The sequence below is a fragment of the Limulus polyphemus genome, unplaced genomic scaffold, assembly GCF_000517525.1.
Source record: "Limulus polyphemus unplaced genomic scaffold, Limulus_polyphemus-2.1.2 Scaffold522, whole genome shotgun sequence".
NCBI lineage: Eukaryota > Metazoa > Arthropoda > Merostomata > Xiphosura > Limulidae > Limulus > Limulus polyphemus.
In genome coordinates this window covers 1-12,723 of record NW_013666132.1, presented here as the reverse complement: position 1 = coordinate 12,723, position 12,723 = coordinate 1, and the positions used below count along the sequence as shown (strand labels likewise).

At 32.0% G+C, this 12,723-nt stretch overlaps 1 protein-coding gene across 1 annotated transcript in view; it reads right to left on the bottom strand.

Annotated features, from left to right (window-relative positions):
- LOC106458844 (actin-related protein 3) overlaps positions 1-12,098 on the bottom strand; it is a 106,166-nt gene extending 94,068 nt beyond the window's left edge. Inside the window, exons 1-2 of the mRNA XM_013918397.2 lie at positions 11,786-12,098; positions 1,420-1,475 (exon numbers count right to left, since the gene is read on the bottom strand). Coding sequence (XP_013773851.1) covers positions 1,420-1,475; positions 11,786-11,829 — 100 coding nt within the window. The 5' untranslated portion in view covers positions 11,830-12,098. The remainder of the gene's footprint in view (positions 1-1,419; positions 1,476-11,785) is intronic.
- Positions 12,099-12,723: the final 625 nt, after the last annotated feature.

Here is a 12,723-nt window from a genome sequence, read left to right as displayed (position 1 = left end):
TTATCAATCTACATAATTGAAAAGCTTTTGGGTATTAACAGCTCCAATGGCTTGTAATTTTAGCAGGTATATCTGTAATTTGCACATCTTAGTTATGCATTGAAAATAATTATTTGAATATCTTATGCTGCACATCCATGCCACTGTATATTTACTGAGCTGAAAGAACAGAGAGAAATAATGAAATAAAATTACTCGAGGGAAGGCTATCAAGAAGAATACACTCCCTCATGTAAAGTTTCATTTCCTCGTGAATTTTTTTTTAATCCATGCAATATGTTCACTTTTATTGGTCACAACTAATGGAATACGTATGGACTATGCATTCCTAATCGGGTGAGCAAACTACAGATAAAATTCCTCGGGAATGTAACATTCTGACCCTTGAAAAAGATGAGATCAGACAGTGGGCAAACTAAACTAATGCCATTCTTTAAACCTCATGAAAAAAACTGAATATTAAATTTTTTTTTCAATTAGAAATTTCTTCTTGTATTTATATTACATTAAAACAGAATAATTATTACTTGCAAAAATTAAAATTTTCAGAACATAACATTATATAAAAATCAGCTACTATTATTAATGACCAAGAAATGTAATGTTACAATTTTACAGCTAACTGAAATTAAGATGCAGTGATATATATCCATCTGTCATATACAATAGTCATATAGATAGTACAAGTGGACAGGAAAACAGTTGATGAAAACATCAATACATACAATGTGACAACACCCAGCATGAAAATGGAGGTTATGGCTGCTAACTAGTGCTTGAGGTGGCTGGAGAGCAAGGCATTCACACATACAGTATTGGCAACAGGCACTAAAAGCATACTGAAGAAAATATTAGCTGGATCACTCCATGCAGAATGGATAAAGTCAATCCCTAAAATGTGGCTCTAAAAACTGATATGGGTGTTTTGTCCTCGCCATGCCAAAATGAAAGAGCAGGCAGGCTGGCTAATGCTGCACTTATCAGAGTTGCCTTGATCTGTGACAAAAATGACGTGATTAGTGCAATCAGACAACATGAAGAAGGCACACAACAAAGAAGAATCCCACATTCCGAGCTATTTGTTCGAGAATGGAGTCAAAGTGGGAGATGGTCATCGTAGCAGACTAAGCAGCAAGCAAGAAACCAGCTACTGATGAAAATCAACATTCTACACCCAGAGAGCAGAGCAGATATGGGTGTGCCCAAAATACAAATATGCTGGTTCCATCAATAAATAAATAAGATAAATTAGCCACATTGAATAAAACCATATCATGCATCCAGTTCTATTTCACCTAAAACCACAGTCATCTCAAAACAATTAAACCTCTAAGAATAAAAAAACTTTCACACTCATGACAAAAAAAATAAATGTTTGAGCAAACTTAGCTGTTGATAGTTGATAAAAACATAACTTACCAGAAGGAATGATAAACTGAGGTTCTCTATTCCCAGCAAATCCCAGTTTAGTATACCTGTTTAAAAACAGAAGAAAAAAAATGTTTAACTACATAAATGTAACAGTTAATATTAAGTTAAAAATAACAAAATCTAGATTTTAAGTTCTTTTTTTATTAATATAAATGTTAAATAAGTGTAACTTTTAATCAATTTTGTTATAATTGCATATGTATCAATAAAACATTTAGCTAAGTAACAAAAATTAAGTTGGAAGTATACATTACACACTTATTCTTAATCTATTAACAGTCAACAACAGATCAACAAATAGATTTTTGAATGTTAAAGCAATATAATAATTTTTTTCAGTCTTGAAAAAGTTAATCACCCACAAAAAATATATAATTTAAAAAAAGATTAACTATTCGACAAATACAGAGCTAATGCTATTCATTGGAGCAGTCTGAATTGTGTATAATTCTTTTTTAAGATGTAAAAAAGTGTTCCAAATTTAAAAGGAGAGTTGCAGATTTTTGTTTTATTATTGAGAAAGGTTTATAGCTCTTAAAAACTCCAAGATGAACAAAATTCCACTTTAATATTTAATACATGTAATTATCTATTAAAATTCAGAGTACTGCAAAAGTCTCAAGTAAAGCCACTATTTCAATTTTAAACATTATTTATAGAGGTGTGCAAATTCTTGTGAGAAAAAGCAAAAACAAAAAAATTTTGTCCAAGGGTCAAAATGCTAGAAAAATCTACTTGCCTCCCCCTTACAGTCTCAAAATATCGGTACAAATTGAACACAACTTTTTGGATTTTGCTTTTATTAAAGAATGACCAATAGCTGAAATTGCTACACTGGTCTAGTCTGTATTAGAAAGGTGCAAAATTAAAAAACAACAACATAGTAAAGGATGAAAATAACAGTACAGTCAAACAGGCCCAAAAGTATTTATCAATAGAACACTGAAAATAATATTGACCAAAAGGTCTTCATCAGAAGACAATCAGTTATCAATAATGAATTTTGCTTCATAAGACAAATCAAAATGTAATTTGGCACTAAAAATTTGTCAAAACTTGAGGACAAACAAAAAATGCATTTTTAAGGACCAATCTTATAGCTCATTGTAAAATGGGCAATCATGATAGTGGTATCATACTTTAACAACATTAAACTTATAGCTCATTGTAAAATGGGCAATCATGATAGTGGTATCATACTTTAACAACATTAAACTCCACATTATTTCACCAAAGCACTCCAAAATTTTACAACAATTTCTTTGCAGGCTTGGTAGTTGTTCAACCAGTTTTTGCAAGTGGGGAGAAGAGAAATTATAGTTTCTGACTGCCTCTGGTTACCTTTCAGGCTCCTTCTGAACCTGAAAGTTTTAAAACCAAAATACCTACCAAGGAAGCTGGCTGTCAGATTTTGAGAAAATTATACAAGTTCTTCTTTTTGCCAATTGTTGAAAGAAATGGCTTTTATTTATATTTCTTAAAAATATATACTATGTTGTTGTTGGGCTTAGGATTCTTCTACAGTAGGTGTTTGTGACTTGTTAATGATAAGTTCAACAATGAATAAACAGCACACACTTTACTTGTTTTCAAATATAATCATATATATCTATTATTCAGAACAAGTGAAACGTATGTACAAAGTCTTCAGACTATAGAGATTGCAGGCATACCATAAACACTATTTATATGAAGTTTTCTTCTTCTTGTCACAAGTCCACTTAGGCCTATTCAATTACTGTGAATTTCAGTTGACAAGTCAAACTATCTTCTCTATATTACTATCGTACTAGTATTCTCTGTGATTCACTTACAGTTGTGGTGCAAGTAACTAATTCGTTTGGTCTTCTTTCTTCTGAAGATCCTCTGTTCCTTTTGTCAAAGTGTACCCAGGCTGATTCAATTACCTTAGAATCACACTTTGACGGAATAAAATTATCCTTTTTTTTTTTTTTATTACTGTTGGTTTTATTTCAACATATTAAACGTTAGGCCTATCACATCTACAGTACTTAACTTCACACACATCTATATTCTCTTTTGTATTATCTGTCTATTTTTGTCTGTCTGCTGCTTCCCGCTCATCTCACGCTATTTATATCTTTATTGCGTAGTCATGCGGCCACTTTCTATATTCTCGACACCAATTAGTTGTTAACAAAACCTTCTACAATCGTCTGCTTTTAACTCTTATTATAACAAAACTTAAAAATAATAAAATATTCACTCACAAATATAAATTAATCACTGATATTTAAACCAAACAGTCTTTTACATCATGACACTGACTTTGCTTTTTTTTTTCAGGTGTGGACCCCCAGATTGCGATATCCCGACAGATCAGCAAGCAACTTTGTTCATGGTTTCATTTCTCACTAGCATGGGTCCCTTAGGATAGGGCAATCAAGTTGGGTACCTTAGCCACTCTTGTGATGATGTTTATGGATTGTACATGAGTGACGAGTGTTTTTAAATTTGGGAAGATCCAGTCATGGTTTGTCACAAGTTCAGCTTGGTTAAGAAATGCTTAGACCAGTTTATGTGGATTCAAACTTTTAATGCTACTGACATGAGTCTACCTATGATCACAGGTCAAAGGCATAGTGTTTCTAGACTCACTTTCAAAATTTTATTGAACTACTATTTTATGAATGTATGTCAATAAGTTTGGTATCAACTTGTAGATAATTCAAATTTTAGTATTTTAAATTAAAACAATTAACTAATGCATAAATAAATATTAAAAAGTATTTACATGGGAACTCTATTTTTATGCTAGATATGAATTTACATATGCTTCTTCATTGCAAATTCTGTTATGTTAGTCAGGCATGGCTGAAAAGTCAATAAAGTAAATAAATAAATATATTTTTTCCAAAAATTGTTTTGGCACATGTGTGATATTCAATATTAAAAACTCAAAAGTTTTAAAAAACAATGATTATTTTATACACCATTCTATAAAAATGAAATTGTTTCTTGTCTCCAAATTACTAAAATACAATAACTTTTTTTTTTAATGGTGGTTTTTGAGGTCAGTAGAATCGACTGAACCCACACAGATATACAATAGCGAAAATACAGCTTTTTTATAAAAAAAAAAAAGTTTGGTAATTATCTGAATTATAAAGATTTTGCATGTGAAATTTGAAAATTTTCTGATGCATAAAAGTACTTTTAATCTTGAAAAGGAAAAATTCATAAAAAAAAAACAATTACTTAAAAGATCTTATAACTTAATAAAGCAACTGATATTTTGCATACGAAAGTGTTATAATGTTTACTAATAATCTGCAAAATTTCGTGAAGATATGCGTCCTGTTTTAAAAGTTCTAGCACAAAAACTATAACAAGCACAAAATGGTTACGAGGGCAGTCCTTGAGACCAAGTCCATAGTGAAAGAGAGCTCTTGATTTTAAGGGGACACAAGAGCTACCTAGGAGGCACTTTTATGTGTCCATTGGCATTTTGGGGGGGGGGGGGGGCAGTGGCTCTCGGACCCTGTGCTAGTTTCGAGTCCTGCATACAATACCATCGTACTTTCCCATTTTGCACAAGTTTGTTTCTTTATCTTAGCTATATGCAAGTTACATGACAGACTAACCATTTACTTCAGAAATTAATTTGGTCAAGTGCTGTATATTTCATCTTGAATTCCACAAACCTTCATTCTTTCTGTTCTTCCTCCCAACTATTTATGCAATTTTCTGTGCTGGAATATATTTAGATACTGTATTATCAATACTTACCTGTTTCCTCACATGCTTGTTTACTGCATAGTCTGTACATGTAGCTTTTCAAGCTACTCAGATAGACAATTTACTCCAGAAAGTTGTGATGGAGTGTTTGTGTGGTACATATTTATGCTATATTCAGGTCACGTTAATGTATAATTCTACATTATATAAACAGGAAATTTTAATAATATGCAGATGTAACAAGTCTTGCTGGTTTAAATTAACAAGTGTTTATGTGATGCAATGGGTAAAATATTCCACAGCTCCAAGCATCTTCTTACAACAACAACAACAACAAAAAAGACATGCATGTATACAAAATCAATAGGAGTTTGGCAACAGATAATGAATTAGCATTTTGTTAGCCCACACTCTCCATTTGAGATTTTAGTGTTGTCATTAAAATAAAAGTTATATGATTAAACTGGGTTTAGTTACTGCTTATTTGCTATTGGGTTTTAAAAGTTGTGAAACTATAATAATTAGAGATTTTATATCACAAAATATATTAACATTATTTTAACTTTATTATTTAGGTTACTGTAAGACTACATGATTGTCACCGATTAATCCAAAATACTGTATTATTATAATGGAAGTTTCTCTTTATGTAAGAAATATCGAAAATTTAGCTAGTCTTACATAGTTAACTTTTAAAACTTGACACATATACCATCATAAAAATAACACATTACAGCATCTAACATGGAGAGGTTAAACAATGTTGTTACCACAATAGTACTATATTATCTGATTAGACTTTAGTTTTTATTCTTATTCTAATGGTTTTCATATATAGAAATGATCGAGAGGGTGAAAATTGGGGAACATCTGGGTGCAAGTGATCATTGCTCTATTAGGTTCAATGTTTTGTTGCATATGGAGTTAAGGAATAATATTTTGGTTGCAAATTTCAAAAAATCAAATTTTGAGAGATGCAACAAGAATTATCTGTTGGGCAGCTGAGTTATTTGGAGATACTGATCAGATTTGGAAAATGTTTTTAAATATTCCTTTTAGAAAGAAAAGGGTAGCTACAAGTAAAAAACCAGGTTGGCTCACAAAGAGTTCAAGATATAAAATTAAAGAGAAGCATAATAAATTTAATAAATTTAAATTGCCTGGTATGACAGGAGATTCAGAAGATTATAGAAGATCAAGAAAGTTGGTGAAACAGGAAATTAGGACATCAGAAAGGATGTACGAAAAAAAGTTTAGAATTTTATTGGATATTTAACATGGTTTCACTAATGGAAAATCTTGCTTTACAAATCTTTTGACATTCTTTGAAAAGGTTACTGCTTACGTAGATGAGAGTAACAATAGATTTTGTGCATCTGGATTTTCAGAAAGCATTTGACAAGGTTTCACATAAAAGTATTGTAAAAAAATTATCTATAGGTGTGGGGGACAAGTTAGCAAATTGGATAGAAGAGTGGCTGGATGGAAAAAAGCAGAGGGTTGTTACAAATGGAGTTCAGTCAAACTGGATTAATGGCACAAGTGTGGTACCTCAGGGCTCAGTCTTCTGACGTTTGCTCTTTTTGATTTACATGAATGACATAGATGAAGGAATAATCAATAAATTACTTAAATTTGCAAATGATATTAAGGTCTTTGGGGTTGCTAGCTGTGAAGAGGATGCTGCTGATTTACAAAAAGATTTAGATCATTTAGTGAACTGGGCAAATAAGGTCTTTGGTGTTGCTAGCTGTGAAGAGGATGCTGCTGATTTACAAAAAGATTTAGATCATTTAGTGAATTGGGCAAATAATTTGCAGATGGGTTTAAATTATAATAAATGCAAGGTAATACATGTGGGTTATCATAATTTGAATCACAAGTATAATTTCGATGGGAATAACCTTAAAAGTGTTGTGAAGAAAAGGGATCTTGGTGTAATAGTTGATCAGTCTAAAGCCATCCAAGCAGTGTGCTGTTGTTAGTGGTAGGGCAAATAGGATTTTAAGTTGTATCTACAGAAATATTGAATAGAAGTCTAAAGAGGCTATAATTTCATTGTACAGGTCACTGGTTAGGCCATATTTGAAATATTGTGTTCAGTCTTGGGCTCCTTACCTTAGGAGAGACATTGAATTGTTGGAAAGGGTTCAGAGAAGGGTTACTAGAATGATGCCTCGGATAGAGGGGTTGTCATACAAGGAGAGGCTGAAATGTCTCAAATTGTTTTCTCTTGAAAAAAGAATAATTAGGGAGGATCTAATTGAGGTGTTTAAGATTGTAAAATGAATTGATAGTGTTGATGCATCATCTTTTTCCATACTTAACAGGGAGAATAGTAAGACTAGGAGACATAAATATAACTTTTGGCAAGGTAGGAGTCATCTTCAGCAAAGACAGTTTTATTTTTCTAACCGGGTGGTTGGCCTTTGGAATGAGTTGCCTTCAGATGTTGTAGATGAAGTAAATTTGAGTGAGTTTTAAAAAAGCTAGATAAGTATATGAATGATAAGTGCTGGCTTTAAGATTTTTTAATTTAGGTTAGAGGATGGAAGAGTCAAAATGGATCAATAGGGCCCATGTTGTCCCAACACATTATGTTAAAATTAAATGAAATTATTTTTTTTTCTTACATTGTTTGACTTTAAATTTAGGTTACTTGAAGAATATCCAAAACACTACCAAAATTTTTACCAAACATGTGCATCAAAAAGAAATGCAAGTCTGGAGACACAGCTGCAGTAAAGCTTAGTTGCACCACATGTTTTTTTCATTTCCCTAATTAGAAATTGTTAATTGGTAGCAAGATATGAAAAACAGTTTCTTTCCATCCTGTAAGCCTTATTTTTCTAATGACTTAGAGAGAAAGGGGGACAATTCGTGTGAAAAGAGGGTGCTATAGTTCCTTTCCAGTTGTTTTTAAAGAGCAATATGGTTTCAACTGCAAGAACAGAATTTTTCAACACCTTTACCCTACCCCCTATGCATCACATGTGATTCACAGGAAGTAATGCTAAAGCACCCAAGTATCCCATGCAATACACACTACATGTATTTTGTATGAAGCTAATGTTCATAAACTTGACAATAGGAACTGGTTGTTTTAGTTCAGTGTACAGAATTAGAAGAGAATTTCATACGAGTAAAACAGGATGATAGGTTAAGACACTGTCACTCAAAAGAAAAAAAATAAACTTAGGATAAATACTACTCCATTCTCAATAATACTAGAAGGATATGCTTCACTCATACCTACTTGCGTAAGTAGTAAATAAGTGTATTCAAAAACCATAAACTGATGTTAATGCAGAATTCAATGTTATATAAAACAGGAAATTAATAAAATACAAATTTAATAAGTCCTCCTGCTTCAAATAAACAATTGCTTATGTAAAGGGAGAGGGTTAAAAAAACACAAAAAACAATGGAATGTATTTATTTTTTTATACTTTAATCTTCATATACAGTAGGGTACATCAAATATATAAATTTCTCATATCATTATCGGCAGAGTATGCGATTGCTGCTTGTGTGTGACACAGCATGCTGAACTTGAAACTGGCGTGTCATCTTGATTAATGAAAAACACCAACTGATCATTGTCCCCCCCCTTTTTTTGTAATTGGTGGCTCTACTCTCAGTCCACATTATTAGTTCAGTGTAATGTTGAGCTTCCATATTAATATTTGTCTCATTGTGCTAGAATTTGAGGTACATAGAGCAGCTAATATTCCACAAAAAGTAAGTTGCCTGATAGCCTTAGAATCATCTCCAAGCACTGCAAGCAGTGAATTTTCTAGATTGGCAAAATATGCATTTCTCTGGATTACTTACAAGTAGAAAAAGGTGCAATGAACCATGGCTGCATGAGGGATTTTTCTTGATATTAAACCAAACTGTTGCATACACTTCAATTACATATCTCACTAATAAACTAAGCTTCTTGGATGGGTTAGCAGTTACAATGTAAAGGCACAAAATCCTGTTTGCTGTTGTTAACCAGCAAGAATGGTTCATTGTACAGGGTCAAGTAAAGCAAGTGCTCTTGGCCAATGAACTGACACTACCACATTGCACATGTCATACAAATATTTTTTATCTATACCAAGATCCTCAGGATGTTCAATTTTCAGTAATGGCTCTATAATTTTCACTGAAACAGAGTTAACTGAAGGCAATGATTTACAAGTCTTCAGTTTCTTTCCAAGAGCACCAGAAAAAACTGATGGTCCTAGTGTTACTCCATCAATATGTGTAATTAGATGATGCAGGGGTAACTTATTGGCATCTAACAAACAAATTAACCAATGAACAAGTCTTCCTAAATACAATTCAAGTAGCCACATAACTGCAGCTTTTTTCCACTATTGACATATGTACTGTCACAGCCTACAGCAATACATGATCAGATGAAATTTGGTTATCTTCAAACCATTGAATTTTTTTTATACATCCTAATGTTCCAAAGAAGTAGAAATGTGATCCATGAAAATTGATTCAGGTTCACCGACCAAAGTTATGTGCTGTTCCATGACTACACATTTATAACGTTCTTGCCCATTTTTAATGATAAAAATTTTAGTTGTATCTTTTTTTTTCATCAAAGTAGATAGATTTAATACAATTTGATTCATCAGAAGTCAATAATGTTTCTTGGTATTTTTCTCATTCACATCATATTTTGTTGTTTTTTTTTTTGTTTGTTTTTTTTATCAACAATTTTAGCATTGTTATTTTCTTGAATAATGCCCATATCTTCCAAAACAGCCGAGGCAAGAGCTGCAGCAGCTCTATCTGAAATACTGTACCTGTTAGCTTCTCTCAATACCGTTGGAAGCGGTGTCTTAATTTTTTTATTTTAGGATTTCGATGTTGGAAGTACAGTATTAGCAAAAGAATCTAAACAATTCATTGATTAACTATTATATTTGGTGGAGAGATGATACACTTTTTTCAAATTTAGTTTGCTTGTGACAGTTGAAGATATAATTGGAGGAGTTTCATACTGCATTTAATTCTTAATAAAAGGCAACTACTGCACACCCTGCCAATTAGCAATTACAAAATAAAATTTTCAACTAAGTCTCTCTCAAATATATAAGGAATTAACTATTTAAGTCTCATGTGAGAATAATCAAATGCTTAAATATAATCAATGAATAAGCCTTACAATTATCAATTAGTGAGTTCCACTAATCATCCAACACAACTTGTTACCCCCATCAGTAACCCTGAACTAGGCAAATAGCCTGGTGTTCACATTTATTTTAGGTATTTCATATAGCTTGTCTGATTAATAATGATGAAGAATAATTAAGACTTGTATGGTTTTCCTTAGAAATATAATTGTTCTTTATGGGAATGCAAATAATATAAATTTTTTTTCTAAATATAATGTATATTTGGAAACTCAAATTCACAACCGAAAGGTGAACAGTGAATGAGTAAACTTCCTTTACTGAACCAACTTGAGTAGCATATTACAGCCAACAAATACTGCACTTACCTACTAACATTAATGACAATTATCAGAATAGCTGAAGTTTTTCTGAGTAATTTGAAACACTGAAATGACTTGTTTGTTTCATGGATTTGGTTGCAAAGATACAGAAAAATTTCCAAAATATAAGTTTGGTTATCACTAAAACTTTTAGTTTTTGACTTAATTTCACAGAAGTTTAATATAACAGTATTGTATAAATATTGTTAGTCCTAAGCTAAACTGACTCGGTGCTCGTGTGTGCATGCAAGTTGTATATACGTATATTAAACTAAAGATTCAATTAGGAAAATGTTGTATTAGACCATGTTCTTAGTACAGAGTAAAACACTGTTATGTGTACTTATGAGCTACTTATGGTCAGTCAAACTATAAGGCAAATTTGTCTGTTTTGAATTAGCAACAACAGTTAATATACATATATAATTCTATCATAGTGGTCATATTTACATCATTACTTTTATATGGACTCAGTCATTTTGCCCGACATTGTAATCACCATGGATAGGATGGCCTCAATTGACCAACGGGTCCCTTGTTATTCTTAGATGCTATGTTATTCTGAAGATCATACAACAAGATTTAGAAAATGAGGTTATGCTCCAGTTACAACATTATTTTTTTAACAAAATGACTGACTAATGGAATGAGATGCCATTGGCAGCATTGGGCATTTTAAGAGTGGAATTGACGATTTGCTGAAATATAAAGTGCAAGCTTAGAAGTTTACCTTTCCCAAGGGTGGGTGTGGGAAGAGCATCCTTGGTGGTTTAAATTATCCTTCGTTGCCTGTAGATTTGGTTACGTTAAAAATTTGGGAAATGATTGGTTTTGTTTTCCCTATCAACACAATTGTGGAATTTTTTTTTATATTCTTAAGGCTACATTCCCACATACCTCATTAACTGTAACTAGTATTGGGCGTGACTGTTAGTGTTACACGATTTCAAGCTTTATATCTTATGGCAATTTTACAAAAACCGCGATAATCATAATGAAACGTAAAAAGCTTGTCCACTACCTTAATCATAATGTTTAATACGTGGTTATTTATAGCAGTAGGTAAAATAAAAACAACTTGTATTAATGTATTAATTTTACTTCTTTTAAATCTTAGTACAAAAGTTTAATGAACTAATAAGAACTCATATTTACCCAGTTCCATTATCTATCACAATTGCGGGTAATCTTCCGGCCATTTCAATTTGAATATGGTATTGGTAAGAAACCTTCTGTAACTTATTATTTCTATTCAGATGCTGCTCTCGCTATCTTAAAATACAAATAAATTGAAAATTTTGTTCAGCATTAAAAGAGTGATTATAACAAACTTTCTACAATAAGTTAACGAAAATATCCAACTTTACACATCTAACCTGATTAATTTTATAAAAGCAACGAAATGAACCTGACAGGAAGTTTATGCAAATTTTAGGATACTCCCTAGTGGCGCTGTTTACTATTCGTGATATAATTCATTATTAACATCTCTTCACAAAAACTAACACCTAAACGAAATGACTTACTGAAACCTGAACTCAGCAGCAACAATTTTTGTTTCGTTAAACAAAACACATAAAAGTTGGGTTATCAGTATAAGAAAAAATGGTCCCTCCGCAAAAAATAAATTTCATTTTACCATAATGAAACCTTGTTTGTATAATCGATACATTTTTATGTCATTTAATCTACGAATTGTGGATGGTTAATCAACAAATAATATTAATTCATTTGGTATCAGAAAATTTAAGCAGTTATGGCATTATATCAATAATAGAGAAAAAGGGTTTAAAATCTCTTGCAAAATATATGAAGTACTTGTTACGACAGCGGAAGTCACGTGACGCTGGGAGCATGCGTGGTGAATTTCTCGAATAATCGGGGAGCTCCGCGAATATTGGAGATGCCTCTTTGTTAGTATATAAACCTGGCAGAAAAACCAGAAGCTAATCGAACAGTAGTTACGGTGATTTCTGTGTAATTTATGATTCTGTTAGTTTCGGGCTAGTGAGCCGTAAAGTGTGTGTTTTGCACTCCTAGAGAGCGAAATTATAGAGATTGTGAATCACTGTGATTTATAGTGTATATTATAA